This window comes from Armigeres subalbatus, chromosome 2, assembly GCF_024139115.2.
Source record: "Armigeres subalbatus isolate Guangzhou_Male chromosome 2, GZ_Asu_2, whole genome shotgun sequence".
In the NCBI taxonomy this organism is placed as follows: Eukaryota; Metazoa; Arthropoda; class Insecta; order Diptera; family Culicidae; genus Armigeres; species Armigeres subalbatus.
In genome coordinates, this window is record NC_085140.1 from 449641840 (window position 1) to 449659050 (window position 17211).

A 17211-nucleotide genomic window follows, 5' to 3' on the forward strand; every position below is an offset into this window, starting at 1 on the left:
ATAAAAAGGGTACTTTCTAGATGCTCGGAAACCTCCTTTTAAAAGGCTCGGACGCTTTCTTCCAAGAGGCTTGGAAGCTTCCTTCCGAGAGGCTTGGAAGCCTCCTTTCAAGATAGAGGCTCGGAAACCTCCTTTCAAGGGGCTTGGAAGATTCATTTTAGGAGAAGTTGAAACACAAACATTATTTGTAAATTCTTGGAAATTTCTATATGATATTTTTTGGGATTTACTAAGGAAATTGTTCAAAATTTGCGGAGTAAATTTTTAGAAAGTTCTATGGGGAATTATTCCAAAAATCAATGAGAAAAATTTTTGAATGGCCACCTCAATTTGTTTTTTTTTCTGTTTGGAATTTGATTTTTGTTGTAATGTTTTTATATGATAATGTATTCGAATAACTGAATAACGTAACACGTGATTGATGTCCATATTATTTCGAAATGCATATGATATTTTGTAAAATTTGGAAATGTCTACGTAGACTTCAAAGGGAGGATGGGTTTCGTAAAATTCTACGAAAGTTTACTAGGGGGAGGGGGATTTGAAAATGTGAAAATTTGGTCTACGTGGTTTGTGGATAGCCGCAAAGGGTACCTCTCAAAAAAGGGTTAAGAACCGCTGATCTATACCGTAGAGCAACTATAACTGACCGGCGCCTGCTTCTTACCCATCTTCCGTCTACTCTACAGCGTTGCGCACTACCTGAACTTCCAAAACTCCTCCTTTGTGTGCACGCTTCGCTTTTCTCTTTGCTCCTCCTCACACCGAGCCTCTAGTCCTCAGTTGCTCCTCACCGAACAATTCCTCCTGGTTCAATCTGTTGCCAGCACAAATGGCCCACACTCCGAAGTTTGTACGGCAACCTCTCCAGCACATGCGCCTGTACAAGTGGCCCGATTCCAATGCTCGTACAGCGCCTATCGATACTCAACCAGCCACCAAAGAACCGAAAAATCCAATCTCCTGATGAATTCCGTCCGACACTACCCACGACTTACGCGGCCAAAATTATGCGGCCGATCCATGATCCCACTGTGATGACGTCGACGGCCAATCCATCATCACTAAGCTGTAGATCCGAAACCGTTCCTGGGCCCATAATCTGTTGGCGATAAAGGAACTTCCTCACAAAGAACAACAAACACTTATGAGTTCTATCTACTCCAATCCTCGGCAGGCTACTGACTGATACCTCTGCCAGCAGCTGCAGATCTCGTCATTCAACAAAAGGTATAAGCTAGAGGATTCAGTTTCAGGATTCAGTTCATAGCAGAATTTTGCCTAGATTACTTTTCACTTAGTTCATTGATATTTAGACAATTTAAAATACGATAAATAATCATAGCAATCCAAAGACCCAAATTGGATATGTTATTATCATTCTTTAATCTAATTGGATATGCATCCAACATTTGTTCCATTCCAAGCCACCTAAGAATTCCAAGAGCTGGAGTACAAGCCTGAAGGTCAATACGCGTAACGGAAGATCTATTTACTACTTTCAGACATGCAACATGCTCTTAGTGATCATTTGAACCAAATTGGATATTAATATGAATATTCAAGAATTACTAAAATTGGAGTACAGGCCTTAAGGTCAATACGCATATCGAAAGAATAATTTTCTTCTTTTAGGAATACATCGTGCTTTTAGTGATTATTTAAATTGAGTAGGACTTGACTTCTTTTTCAATGATTATCCAATTTAATTCTATGGATTACTAAGGGCAGGGACCATTTTACAAAAGCGATAACTGCCTTTTGGGTACGCGTGACGACATCAAGTCCTAAACTGCAGTGAATTTTTGAATGAACTGGAAAAGAACACTTGTCATAAGACGAGTTAATACAGTCCCATTGAATTCCACCACTTAATTGTATCTTGACAGATACGTATTTCGACCTCAAAAGTAAGGCCGTCTTCAGTGTCTCGTACTTGACTCGTACTTGACTCGACTTATGGAAAAGAACAATTTTTGAACGCAATTCAATTCTATGGATCGCAATCAGCATAACGGATCAAAAAAGCTGACAGTTCTCAAGGAGCTGAAAGCCTATACTTCAGGTAATTCTTGGTTGAACTGGGATCCAACAATAGTCAAATTTGTAACCATTTTTCATGGGTCATCTAGGCGTGTAAGACCGTAAGATCCATGCTTCAGGGAGTTCTTGAATGACCTGGAACGGAACGGTTATTGATGGTGGCTCCAGGCGTACGGATTAAAAAGAGTATGAACCATTAAAAACAGATCATCAGTTACGCGTGTAGATCCGAAGCCTATATTTCAGGGGTTTTGGGGGAACCTGGAAGGGGAAGCTATTGAAGGCATATTTAATTTGGATTAAATAGAGCATAAACTATTTTCAAAAAGAGATAACAAACCTTTGGTTCCGTGTGTATACTTCAAGGCTTATACTCCAGGAAATTCTTGGATGGCCTGAAACACAATTGTATATATCCAATTTCATTTCATGGATCAAATAGAGCAGAAGCCATTTATAAATGTATATAATCCATCTAGTAACGCGTGTAGACCTTAAGGCCTATACTCCAGGGAATTCGAGGAATGACCTAGAAAGGAACTCTTATTGAAGGTGTGTACAAATTGACGGGCATGGATTATTTTCAAATAGAGAAAATAATCCTCAAGTCCTATATTCCAGGAAATTCTTGAATGAACAGGAAAAGAACAGCTATTGAAAGGGTATCCACTTTGATTAACTAGATCGAATAGAACATGAACCATTTAAAAAAAGAGATAACAGCCCTTTGGTTACGCGTGTAGACTTCAAGGCCTAAACTTCAGGGAATTCTTGGGAGAACTGGAAAGGAAGAACTATTGAAGGCGTATTCAATTTGGTTCACTAGATCGAATAGACCATGAACCATTTAAAAAAGGGATAATATCCCATTGGTTCCACGTGCAGGCCAGACATCTTGCACGCGGACAAAAAAGGATGAGATTGAGTAAAGACTGCTACGCGCACAAAAAATTTAGCGCACGAGATTCTCACGAAGCTTATGTACCTCAAATTAACATTAGTGAGTCGAATTGAGACATCTCAATGCGATCAGTTCATGCGCTGTTTGCTATGGCAAACCTTTGCAAACAGCAGCGAAGGTCCATAAAACAAGTTTGGCGGGTAATTTTTATTCAATAATATCGTTGCGTCGCCTAAGTAACGCCAGCTAGGCATTCCTAGCACATGAGATGAGTCTCATGAGACTTAGTTATTTTATGTTCACTAGCTTCTATCGTCGCACCGAATCGATGCTACGTGAGCTTGTGTAGTTCATGGTACACTGTCTCATCCATGTATACACGAGAATTAAGAGACACTGGTGTAGACATCAAGACCTATACACAGGGAATTCTTGGATAAACTGGAAAGGAACAGCTATTGAAGGCGTATCCAATTTGGTTCACTAGATCGCATAGGACATGGACATCAAAAGGAGATAACAGCCCTTTGGTTACGCGTGTAGACCTTATGGCCTATACTCCAAGGAATTCTTGGATGACCTGAAACGGAACAGTTATTGAAGGCGAATCAAATTTAGTTTCTTGGATCAAACATTCAAAAAAGATATAAGCCCTTTGGTTACGCGTGTAGACTTCAAGGTGCAATGCCAGTTCTGATTTCTTTATTTTAAATAGTTGTATCTAGAGTAAATGTTTCATTCAGCGTTTAATAGCTTCAATATTGTTGGCATGGAAAATCAGTTGCTTCAGTTGTTTCCCTCCGATCGCAACTGTTAAGGTATTTCGGATCACAAACAACTACTTCCAGACATACTTACGTTATAAACTGATATTTATTTTAATAAAAAAAAAGTTTTTAAATTTTGTTCCCATTCCGACATGGTGCGCCTGCCGCAAGGCTCAATTAGTTACTAATCGAGCCAGGAGCCGCTCACCAAAATAGACGCAAAGAGAGAATGTACGGTGCGCGATGCTGATTGGGAGGATATTCCACGGGTCCATCCGAAATAAACAAAAAAAAAAGATGTAAACCTAAAAATTCGTTTAAGTACAATAAGATAATGTGTTTGCTTGCGTGTAGTGTCTGCTGTTGAGTTTTTTTTTCATTTCGTTCTCACAACGATGAAACGTCTATTGCTGTGCTGAAGTATTGTTTCACGGTTTCCAATGATTTCAGTGTTTTCAGAAAACACATTACGGCAACGCAAAAATAAAAAAAATAAAAGTTTTAAATAGATTAAATCAATAAAAACAGATACGGACTTTTCAACAGGGTTCGAGTAGTAAAAAGTACGTTCCTAAAAATACTGCAAATTTTCCAGTTCGATTATTTTTTACGACGAATTTATAGCTGTTTTGCGTCTGCGTTTTGCCGTCTCTCCGATTTAAGTAGCTGTATATTTTGCTAGGGTTTTCTGTGTTTTTCTTCCTCGTAACGGCTGGTTTTATCATGCTTTACACTAGGGCTTAGTTTTACACTTAAATCATCACATATTTCCGCATTTTCTTGGAAAACATATTCATCGTTCTCTAGAAGGTATATTGTTCTGTTTATGCTTTAAAGAATATTTACACTGAAAAAAAGTGAAATGAAAATCACGTCTTGCTCTCACAGAAATCTGATAATTGGTTCGAAACGCATGTTCCTCGTGCGTTGTTCGTCGTTAAAAAGCTGGAAATGCCCTCCAAAAATGTTTTCATGTTTCTTATCGGTTTGGAAGTTACACATTTAGAGTAGAAAAAACAGTATTGCACTTCACATACAATATTAAAAACATTTGATCTAATCCTAGCTTTCCAGGGAAGCTGATTCCTCACTTTAAGCTATTTGTGTTGATCCGTCGATTGGGTGTTATTGTATATTGCAACTATTAAAGAGTTTTGTTCATTACTTCACATCGGACCATAAAAAAACACGTTTCGAAAAGTTTGTCTTCCCTCCTAGAAAAGATCACTTGTGTGCAAATTCTCTTTCGTCATGAAGTGATAGATTTGCTCTTCATGGGAGGGTGACTTGCAGTATATCTCATAATCTAACACTAGACTAAAAAGTTCAGTCATTTACGCTTACTAAATGTTTTACACTATTCGGTTGTTCTATCTCCTTCGTATAAAATTATCTTAAATCTATCGCAAAAATTGTAATGTTTCCTTCATGTTGTTACCAGAAAAAGGCACACTTCTTTCTCATGTTATTTTTTGTTTTTTCATATATTTTGCTAGATGTAAAACTGTACTGTTTTAACCATTTTCTACGTTACCTTGGCAACGGGGCTCCACAGGCGATATAAACGCGTTATACCGTTCGGAACGAGTTGCTTTGATTGAGTGTGCTGCATCTTTCTTCATTAGCCAGAAAAAGTTGGAAACCGTTTGTTACGTTAATGGGTGTGATGAGAAGAAAAAGTAGTTCTTCTTTAAATGAGATGGAATTGTGCCTGCCTTAATGTTAGATTTGAAGATCTTTCGATGACACGATTTCTTATTTATCTACTAAAACTTAAAACAATATATATCTCAGCTGTGAACGATTCTGTTCATTCAAAATAAAAACATACTACCCCATTCTTCGAATGACAAATCACACATGACGGATAAGGGAAAACTTAAACACTTCTTGACTCTTTATAAAAAGCGTACCTCAACAGAAAACTTGTATCAATCAACAATACAAAGATTTGCGTCTAGTGTAGTTAAAATGAGAAACTATTCATGCCTATTGTTCGCTATTTTAACGTTTCTTAATAGAAATTACAACTTAACTATGAGCTCTGTCTTACAATTCTATAAGGAAACTTAATGGTTATCTATGCGATATTTTTCCAATTTTAATTCGTTTGGAAGGGTTCTTCTATCAGAGTGAGAATATACCCAACTCAACCTTGAAACGTTTAGAACGATTGTGAATGATTATCGATAAAAATATTACATGAGTTGTTTAAATAAAAAAATCTTCTTGCAACAGACAAATATAAAATCGCAGAAAGGAAAAAAATAAAAATCTATTAAACATCTGGCTAAAACTATGTAAAAAGAATAAAATAAACTCGCTCTACTTATTGGATTAAGAATTAAAATCACAATGTCTAAAAGAGTTTTGATTTATGTTTACGCTTGCTTTCCTTCGCAGGAAAACATTTAGAAGTTGCGTTTCATGCTAAGATGATTGCTGTAGAAGCGGCTCAATTTTCACTTCTAGGGACAGACAGTTGTAAATGATAGGAAAAGAGAGCTGCAGATGCGTGTGAGTTTTTTGTGTGGCATATTGTGGCGTTCCTGCGCCTACTTCGATCAATCTCGTTGTATTGCCACGCCTACTAGATTTAACTGATGGACTGGGGCACTTCATCTCGTCCAAAACACTAGAATTAATGAGGCACGGTCAGTTGTTTGTCTTTTGCTAGGGTCCTAACCCTTGTCTCAGTGCTCCCCTCGGAGCAGTTCCATCAGCAAGTTAAACGAAGGCTCTTCACCGTCCTTCGGTTTGATTGTTAACATCTCCTTGCCCACCTGAAAGGAAAGCTGCAAATCAGTTCGACTTCTGAATCCTTTAGATATGCTTAATCAATCTACCTGACACGTGCGTTGAAGTTCCGGAATCCTCAACAACAGCTCTCCAAACTTGGCCGGCGTTTCCGGATAGTGCGCTAGCGTGTATGCTTGAAGGGCTTGAAGCGCTTTCTCCTGACTGGCACGAACTTTCTCCGATTCCTTCAGTTCAGAAGTATCAGACGAAAGCAGAACGATCACCTTCATGGCGACGTACTCATAACGATCAACCCGAAGCCGTCGCAGGTGATCGGTGAGGTTGAGCATTCGCTCTATACACGTCTAATGGGAAAATTCAAAATAATCATTCTCTTACGTTCAAGATACTAAGTTCGTCAATACCAACCTGCAACCCAGTGTGTTTTGCCTGCTCCAGAGTGATGGACTTTCCGAGAGAGATCTTGATCTCGCCGGGAGTCGCCATGGATCGGAAGCAACATGAAAACAGCAGAAGTTCACACCACGAATTGATCAACAGGCAGATTTGATCATCGATCTAAAATTGATAAAATTAGAATTGCTTGACCATTCGGTACTCCACCCAATAAAACTCACCGAAATATTCTTGAAAAGAGGCAAACTCTTGCACCACTTGACGATTTTGTATAACCGGTGATCCGCAATGTTGCACAGGTTCGCAATCAAATCCGGACTGCTTTCGCTCGAGATGCCCGCACTGGAGAGCAACGGATTGGCCGCGATGGCAGCACTGCTGACCGGCGGTGCCGGCTGGTTCAGGCGTGCCAACTCATTCGCATTATACTGCCACAGGTGTTCAACGTCCATGATTTCCTGCAGAAGTTCCATCCATGGCAGTTCTGATTTTCTATGCAAACCATCAAGTGTACCCACCTGCAGTAGCTGTGGAATGCCCGGTCGCATGTGATTGCCACCACCGAGATTATTGTTGCCAAGAAGTCCGCTGACGCCGTTGGAATTGCTGTTGAAGTCCTGGTGGCCGGATTCAACCTTCAGGTGCTGACCGGCAAGATTGACGGCCCCACCCGAAGAAAATGGACCACCAGGGCCACCACCACCGCCGCCCCGTTGCGGCATATTTGAGTACGGAAAGTTGCTGCTGCCATCGTTGTTGCCTCCCAGGGACGGACTGAGGATTGTTCCAGGGAGTGTGTACGAGCATTGGTAGGTGGATCGGCCTCCCCGGGTGCGGTCCTCGCGAATGGCTGCAATCGGAGAACAGGAATTTTGGTCAGTGAGCGTCTTGTTGGTTGAGTTTCGCCTAGTTTCAAATCGAAGGGTAAACTAACCAATTCTTATCAAATAAAATAATTTAGGAGAGTTTTCTTTCATTAGCATGAATCCTTGCTGTGATTAGTTTCTGAATCTTGGAAGTACACGCTACCAGTTTTGCAGAGGAAAGTCGCTGTACACTTCACATGGAATCAAAGCCGCCACAAAACATGAACTGAAGCAGAAATTATTTGAACGATAACGATATGAACCGGCCAAGGGCCGAATATCTCGGTGGACGTCGAACTTGTTTTTGAGATCACTATCTTTGCAGGGTTGCCTTTCGACATTTTACATTTATTGGTAATTCTGTAATCATGGTTCGCTGAGAATCTGAGGTTCACCTCGAGCATCGTTCATAGCTAAAGTCGTATGTGGTCGAATGACCTTTCTTATAATACCGGCATTCCGAGAGGATTTACTGCAGAATTAATAAAATCAGGGGCCCTATTGCGCATCTCGATTCGACAGCACTTTCGTTCGACGGTTTATATGGTTCACTTGCTGCGATTCAAAATGTGTTATGCCACCCAGTTTTTTTATAGAGCGTTTTTTTTTCTTATTTGAATACGACCAACAACTTGTTTTAGACTGTCAGGCGACTGACTTATCTAAGACAGCACCTTAGAAGCTGCATTAAGAATGTTGATTGCCCTCGGCGTTCTTATAATCTTGTTTGCTGTCTTCTGGCAGTTGCAGCGGTCAGGAAGGGAGGCACAGCCACGAACGGCTGAACGATGGGTGCCCGCATCGTTTTAGATGTAGGAGAAGGACGTAGTCAAATTAGGAAGGCTGGGGTTCAAAATTCTACTGGAACGAAAGAAAGTATCTAGATTTCCGCAAGCAGTACCTAATGACCGCCAACTTGCTGTGGGTAGTTTCAGATTTTACGTTTGTGGAGGCCAATCGCACTCACTGTTCCGAACATGCTGACCAATATTGTAAACAAGAAGGTGTTTATGCAACGGATCCACACCTTCGTATTTCTACATTGGTCAGATTTCTCGACGCAGTTGACCTCCACAAACTTCCTATCAGAAACTACCCACAAGCAAGTTGTCAGCCATTACCGCTCGCAGAAAACTGAATTTTGTCACCTGGATCAGCTTCCAAACCATTTGTTTCGTAAATTTATTTATTATCAGACTAAGGCCGGAGTGCCCTGTGCTGCACATAAAAGACTTCTCCATTCAGCTCGGTCCATGGCTGCACTTCGCCAACCACGCAGTCTGCGGAGGGTCCGCAAATCGTCCACCACCTGATCGATCCACCTTGCCCGCTGTGCACCTCGCCTTCTTGTTCCCGTCGGATCGTTGTCGAGAACCATTTTCACCGGATTACTGTCCGACATTCTGGCTACGTGCCCGGCCCACCGCAGTCTTCCGATTTTCACGATGTGAACGATGGATGGTTCTCCCAACAGCTGATGCAACTCGTGGTTCATTCGCCTCCTCCACGTACCGTCCGCCATCTGCACCCCCCCCATAGATGGTACGCAACACTTTCCTTTCAAAGACTCCCAGTGCGCGTTGGTCCTCCACGAGCATCGTCCAGGTCTCGTGCCCGTAGAGAACTACCGGTCTTATAAGCGTTTTGTAGATAGTCAGTTTGGTACGGCGGCGAACTCTATTCGATCGGAGCGTCTTACGGAGTCCAAAGTACGTACGATTTCCAGCCACTATGCGCCTCCGAATTTCTCTACTGGTATCGTTATCGGCGGTCACCAGTGAGCCCAAGTACACGAATTCTTCTACCACCTCGATTTCGTCACCACCGATAGAAACTCGTGGTGGGTGGCTTACATTGACCTCTCTTGAGCCTCTTCCTATCATGTACTTCGTCTTCGACGTATTGATGACTAGTCCACTCGGTTTAGCTTCGCTTTTCAGTCTGATGTAGGCTTCCTCCAACCTCTCAAAGTTACGTGCCATGATATCAATGTCGTCGGCGAAACCAAATAACTGGACGGACTTCGTGAAAATCGTACCACTCGTGTCAATCCCTGCCCTTCGTATTACTCCCTCCAAAGCGACATTGAATAGCAGACACGAGAGACCATCACCTTGCCGTAACCATCTACGCGTTTCGAAGGAACTCGAGAATGCCCCTGAAACTCGAACTACGCACATCACCCGATCCATCGTCGCCTTGATCAACCGTATCAGTTTATCCGGAAATCCGTTTTCGTACATTAGCTGCCATAGCTGGTCCCGATCGATTGTATCATATGCGGCTTTGAAGTCGATAAATAGATGATGTGTGGGCACGTTGTATTCGCGGCATTTCTGCAATACCTGACGTATGGCGAACACCTGGTCTGTGGTAGAGCGTTCTCCCATAAATCCCGCCTGGTACTGCCCCGCGAACTCTCTTGCAATTGGTGTTAGTCGGCGGCATAAAAGTACTTGTAGGCGGAGTTCAGCAATATGATTGCGCGGTAGTTGCTACAATCCAGCTTGTCGCCCTTTTTGTAGATGGGACACACGACACCTTCCATCCACTCCTGCGGCAGAACCTCATCCTCCCAAACCTTGGTAATCACCCAGTGCAGCGCTCTAGCCAGTGCCTCATCACCGTGTTTAAACAGCTCTCCTGGTAGTTGTTGAAACCCAGCGGCTTTGTTGTTATTCAGCCGGGCAATCTCCTCCTGGATTTCCTGGAGATTCGGAGCCGGAAGTCGCATGTCCTGCGCACATGCTCCTAGGTTCATTACCATACCGCCACCGTTGTCTGCCATATCGCCATTCAGGTGCTGTTCGTAGTGCTGCCGCCACCTTTGAATCACCTCACGCTCGTTTGTAAGAAGGTTCCCGTTTATGTCCCTAAACATATCGGGCTGTGGCGCGTGGCCCTTACGTGAACGGTTCAACTTCTCATAGAACTTTCGTGCGTTATTAGCGCGGTACAGTTCCTCCGTCTCTTCACGGTCTCGATCTTCCTGCTGGCGCTTTTTCCTCCGGAAAATCGAGTTTTGTCTGTTTCGCGCCCGTTTGTATCGTTCCTCGTTCGCCCTCGTGCGGTGTTGCAGCAATCTCGCCCATGCTGCATTCTTCTCCTCAACTAACTGCTCACATTCGCCGTCATACCAGTCTTTTCTTTGATCCGGAGCCACCGTGCCTAGTGCAGCGGTTGCGGTGCTTCCAATGGCGGATCGAATATCTCTCCAGCCATCTTCAAGAGATGCTGCGCCTAGCTGCTCTTCCGTTGGGAGTGCCACTTCCAGCTGCTGCGCGTAGTCTTGGGCTAGCCTACCGCCTTGTAGCCGCCCAATGTTTAGCCGCGGCGGACGACTCCGACGCGTGTTGATCACCGTCGAGAGTTTTGAGCGCAGGCATACTGCAACGAGGTAGTGGTCGGATTCAATATTCGCACTGCGGTAAGTGCGGTCGTTCGTGATGTCGGAGAAGAATTTACCGTCGATTAGAACGTGGTTGATTTGGTTTTCTGTTACTTGATTAGGTGATTTCCATGTGGCCTTGTGGATATTTTTGTGGGGGAAGAAAGTGCTTCGGACTACCATTCCGCGGGAGGCTGCAAAGTTTATGCATCGTTGGCCGTTGTCGTTCGATACGGTATGCAGACTATCCGGTCCGATGACCGGTCTATACATTTCCTCCCTTCCTACCTGTGCGTTCATGTCACCGATGACGATTTTAACGTCCCGCAGTGGGCATCCATCGTATGTCTGCTCCAGCTGCGCAGAGAACGCTTCTTTCTCGTCGTCGGATCTCCCTTCGTGTGGGCAGTGCACGTTGATGATGCTATAGTTGAAGAAACGGCCTTTTATCCTCAGCTTGCACATCCTTGCGTTGATTGGCTGCCACCCGTCATGTGTTGGCGGCTCTTTCCCAGCACTATGAAGCCGGTTTCCAGCTCGTTGGTGGTGCCACAGCTTTGGTAGAAGGTAGCCGCTCGATGCCCGCTTTTCCACACTTTCTGTCCTGTCCAGCAGATTTCCTGCAGCGCTACGACATCGAAGTTGCGGGGATGTAATTCATCGTAGATTATCCTGACGCAACCTACGAAGCCTAGCGACTTGCAGTTCCATGTTCCAAGCTTCCAATCGTGATCCTTTATTCGTCGCCTAGGTCGTTGCCGATAGTATCGAGTCGTATTATCTTCTATGTCGTTCGTAATAGTTGTTTTTAAAGGCGGCTTATTGGGCCTGCGCAAACCTCCTGTCTCGTCGGAGGGCCGTCGTGTCAGGGCTGTTTAGCGTCCCACCTAACACCAGGACTTGGGCTTGTGCGCTTTGAGACGCACAATAGACGGACATAGTCCCTGCTGCCCCCAACCATCCGTATGACAAATAATCGAGGTCGGAATTTTGGCCCTCCCTGTTGCGACAAGTGACGTCCTGGATCGAATATTGCAAACTGTGGTGTGAAGTTGTAGTTTTTCTCCATCCAATCGTCATTGTGCAATGCAAAGGGACGCCACATAATACTCCTTCTATATTATTTGTTTTCAGTTCCCTCCATTTCCCTTGGAATCCATTCCCAGCGGAATCGACTGTCCTCGATTAGGTTCTTGAAGTTCCAATGACCACCACCACCCACATATGGCCTTTGGCATTACTTATCCACGCTTGAGTATGTTCTTTGAGTCCTGCTGAGCTTTTATTGCTGGAATAAGCAATCGGTCTAGTCTCGCCATCGAGGTCCTGGATAAGAGCAGTACCCGTCCCTAAAATCAATTATCGAAAAACACTTCGCGTTTTCTAAGCGTTTTAAAATCTTCAGGATATTGATGAACGTAACTGTCTTTCACTGTCATACTGTTTAGCTTATGTTAGTCTCGACCAAGATGAATACAGTAGTAGGTGCTCCAACCTGTCAAGTTTGTGGAAGAGAAGACGGCGGGGGTGAAAAATTCATTTTCAGTGCAAAACGAAAACAAACCGGCTGGCTCTCCCATACTAAAATCCAAGATGGCTGAATCGTGAATTTGGCAGATTGGAACACCTAGTGGTGTATTCATCTTGGTCTCGACCAGTGTTATCCTACACTCAGTACAAAAAAATCTGCACTTTGATTTTACTCCATCTAAACGATTTTATAGTCCTAACTAAGTAAGTGCAACTAATAGAGGGATATTTGAATTTTCTGAATGTCATGTCAAACTGTCCAAAAAATGCACGCCAGAGCCACAGGAGCGCGCGTGCTGAAAATACACTCCAGTGAAAACACTCCAGTGTATTTTCAGCGCGCGCGCTTCTGTGGCTCTGGTGTGCATTTGTGGTGCCTGGTGTGCATCTAAATGCATGACATTTAGAGAATTCAAATATCCCTCTATTAATTGCACTTATTTAGTTAAGACTATAAATCGAGTAAAATCAAAAAGCAAAATTTTTTTCACTGAGTGTAGGACAACACTGATCTCGACAAACTCTAATTTTTGCGTTGGACTATTTGACCGAAACTAACGGAATTGTCCACTTACTGTACTTCTTTATAATGTCCATCCCTCTGACTGAAACCTTGCATTTCTGCATACCGTGCTGTGCCCTTATTCCGTTCACCTAAGACAATGCGCTATGTCTAAAAGCTCTAAAAAATAGCCGTTTATTATTTTGAAGCTGCAATTTCGCTACATAGTGTCATTTGCTATATACAATTGAAAATAAAATATGTTGGGATGCATTCATAGACTTAGGCTCCACTAGTGAAAAAACATTGACAAATTATGTGGTCCTAATTCCAATCAATTCTAATTCCAATCACCCAATCAATCTAATTCCAATCACCCGAAAAACATTTGATTTCTTGAAGATGCTGATACCAGGCATCATTTTTCTCACAAATCCATCTTTTCATTTATTATAATATTGCAAATAAAAAGCTTAAAATGTTATTTCCTTCCAAATTTGAAATACAATGAATGATTTTCCTTAGTATAGCCAAGTTGACTGTTTTTTCGTTTGTTTCACTTACCATTCGAGATATATTCAACATGAACATTGATGCTAGCTGCCCAGTTGCATCAGGTACCACAGAGAAGGCCAGATACTATTCCTTATCGAAGTTTTACACCTTATCCTCAACGTAATTTTGACTAGACCCTGGATACTAGGGCTTTAATTCTGACCTGAACCTTCCAAAACAATGTCTCTGTTTGTTTGGAATTGTTCGTACCACTGTTTCGTTGAAATTGAATATTCTTTAAAGTTCCGGTTCTTTATAGTACCGGATAACCCTACTTCTACGAAGTATTCACTAATTTCGGTAAAACATAACCTTATTTGCAGCTCAGAGAGGGCAGTGTTTTTTTATAGAAGTTCGCCAAGAAATTTCCGGATAAAGCTTTTAAACAAGAACGCCACAATTATGGATTGTGCTGTTTAAAACTGTCCGTATTCTCCGGAAACCCTTTCTTAACATTGTCCAGCATTCACTTTATAAATCATCATTAAATCATTAACTGAAAAAACTGTATTTTTCCAGCACGAGTTGAAAAAGGTCCCATAACCTGTCGTTAACGGAATTCCTTTCGGTCTGCCTGCTTGCGGGATAAAATTTCAAATGTTCACCATTCACCACTCATATGGCTTCATGTACGATGTACCTTTTTGCTCATAGATTAGATTCTCAAACACAAAACTTTCGGAATCCATCCTCCAAACCCAATGAACGGAATAAGGAACGAGTAGATTTAGATGTACCCTTATTCCGGTCAAGATATTTTTCACTTTTCAGCATTTTCTATCGGGAAAATACAGGCAACAATTTGGTAATACGCTATAATGTTACCTGTTTTGTCTTGTTATGCTGCTGTGTTTGAAATCCAGGACAAATTTTCACTTAAAAATGCTTAAATATTATGACAGACGTTCTTGGCAAGTGGGTTAATGAAAACAGTCAAAATGGCGCTCGTAGTGACGACCAACAAATTTTGTTTAAATTTTCACTATTAATCGCTAAAAATGACGCTGGTTTTCATTTCATTTCATACATACATAACCATAGAAAAGTATAAGGATATTTTTCTGCTGTTTGTAGACAAAAACTCTTTATTATTTATCATTTTGTCTTGCGTGAACGGAATTAGGCGCTGATTGGAATAAGGGCACAGCACGGTATATCTATTTTTATATTTTTGGTGCAGATCGGTACATTAACTTGTGTCGAAGGGCTTCGCTCCCTCTTTCAGCACGAAATCATGTTCGATCAACTATGTTCATCTCAGATTCTTGATACTGGGAAATTTGAACACCATTTTTACCTGAATGACCTGTATGACCTGTAGACTCGATCCTAGGCAGCTCTCCCACTGGCTTCAATGCTGTGAAGACTATCGTTTTTTAAGTCTCAGTAAATTGGCCTACTTGCTGCGAATCGTTACCCGAGTCTGTCATTAAATGTATGCCAAAGTTCCACCAGAAACAGGGCCCCACGTTGGGCGCCAACATATATAGCACGCAAAATGCGGCTAATGGTTTTGCCGTATCCTGTTCCATTATCGACTTAGGCTTAAGTGATAAATGTTTTCTCAACGGTAGGGTGCCAAAATTTATATTATTGTTTTCCATGTACATTTTCGTTATCGATCGATTTAAAAATAATTACATTTTTTAATAATTTACAAAATAGTGACCATGCTATAAAAGGCAAAAAAAATGAAGAATTGTCCTTCATCTTCGACGATGAACATCTGTTACGATTTGTTCACACCCTGACTGACAAAACTGAAGATGATATAATTGATTACGTTGTACCTATCTACGATGTCAATGGTCGGAAAATTCTACAAATTAGATTTACACATTTGAGATCATTCATCCTTTCTGCACTCTGTAAAATCTATCCAGCGTGCGAATAATCAGTCACATTTGTAAACAGAAAGCATAAACTCACCTTCCAATTTCATCCCCTTCTGAAGGCACTTCTCAAACCGGCACGCTGGGCACTTCTTCCGGGTGGCAATCGTCACCGGACAGGCGGCTCCCCTAAGGCACTGGTAGTTCTTCCGGTTCTGCACGGTTCGCTTGAAGAAACCCTTGCACGACTCGCACGAGAAGATCCCGTAGTGGAAGCCGGAGATTTTGTCGCCACATATGGGACAAGGGCTGCAATTCGAGAGTTATGCATTAAAAGACTTAGTGTTATTCGAATGTTCAACGGAAGCTTACCTGTTGATCAACTGTTGCCGGGAGATTCCCGGGGACGGCAGATGTTCGCTGTCGAAGACCGGTTCGTCTTGGTTGGCGAGCTTCAGCGCTTGTTCGTTGTCAATCATCGGTTTGAATAATACTGAGTGATGCAGCGGAGACCCGTTGTAGGACCCGCCGGTGAACATATTGTGCCGTCCTTGGATGGGGGAATGCGTTGGACTAAACTCGGAACTATAGGAGTAGCAACTACTGTGGGAAGCGTCGCTGTTGTTGCGACTCAGCGATGGAGTGTAGGGTGCATGCCGGGACGTTAGGGGGGACTGACTTGGGGAACTGTGGGTGTAGACGGAGTGGATGGCAGAGTCAGGACTGGGATTGGCTGGGAGGAGAGTCGTTTTTGAGCGAACGAGGAGGGGTGAGTGGATTGCTGGAAGGTTTTCAGCGAGCCCGTGCTCGTACTTGAGGTTTATGACATCGGGGAGTTTCTTAGCGTTAATACTACTGCTAGTTGGAATGGAATTTGCGTAGCTGGAAGCTACGTTATGGTTGATTAAAGGAATGCCCACTTCCGGTTTGATAACTCGGTTTGGAAGGGGCGAGCTACTGCTACTGTGATTGGCGGTCAGGGCCAGTGGTTCCGTTATCCCTGGTCCAGTGGGTTCTTCCTTGGCCACTAAGAGCGGATCTGGTTTGGCTTCCGTCCCTGGCCCACTTGGGCCACTGGAACTGTTTTCGTTATCAATCATCATCGCTTCTGGTTCGGATAGTTCACCCTCCCAGGACATTGGCCGTGGCAATCCCTTGCTAGCGCGACTATCCTCTCTCATGTTGACCTTGGCTGTCTTTTCTATGTTTGATAGTTCTGTATCAGACTCGTCGGATTCTTCCATTTTTGGCACGGTTATTCTGATGCCAACGTTGCCGAAAATCGTGCTGGTGCTGGCGTTCGGAGTGTTACTGCTGCTACTACTTCCGGAACTGGTTCCGGAAGATGGTGTAGGAATCATGCTGCTCATGTTGTTGGTCGGATTGAAACTCGGATCATTCTCACAGTTGATCGTCGTTACCGAAACGTTTCCTCGCGACTCCGTTGATGTCATTCTGCTAGCTGCTTCGATTAATATTCTTCACACATACACGGCACACGGGACATGCGATGCTAAGACAATAATATTGAAGCAGAAATCATTTCTGAAAAGAGAAAATCCAAAGAAAGGTCGAGATAAGTCAGGTGGCGTGAAGTCATCAAAAGATTAAAATAATTCAATTCAGGAAATGGTCACAAATTACGATGTCGAATTGGTCAAGGTCATTGAA

The 17211-nt window shown here is 42.8% G+C and overlaps 1 protein-coding gene across 12 annotated transcripts in view; it reads right to left on the reverse strand.

The window, feature by feature from the left end:
* Positions 1-3798: 3798 nt before the first annotated feature.
* Positions 3799-17211, reverse strand: part of LOC134213728 (nuclear hormone receptor FTZ-F1 beta) — a 99183-nt gene continuing 85770 nt past the window's right edge. For 9 of the 12 annotated variants that reach the window (XM_062693031.1, XM_062693032.1, XM_062693030.1 and 6 more), the window contains 6 exons: positions 15913-17085; positions 15638-15849; positions 7089-7717; positions 6880-7029; positions 6558-6815; positions 3799-6506 (listed from right to left, as the gene is read on the reverse strand). In XM_062693031.1, coding sequence (XP_062549015.1) covers positions 6405-6506; positions 6558-6815; positions 6880-7029; positions 7089-7717; positions 15638-15849; positions 15913-16994 — 2433 coding nt within the window. In that variant the 5' untranslated portion in view covers positions 16995-17085 and the 3' untranslated portion in view covers positions 3799-6404. The remainder of the gene's footprint in view (positions 6507-6557; positions 6816-6879; positions 7030-7088; positions 7718-15637; positions 15850-15912; positions 17086-17211) is intronic. The other 3 variants (XM_062693042.1, XM_062693041.1, XM_062693039.1) reach the window with 3 other exon arrangements.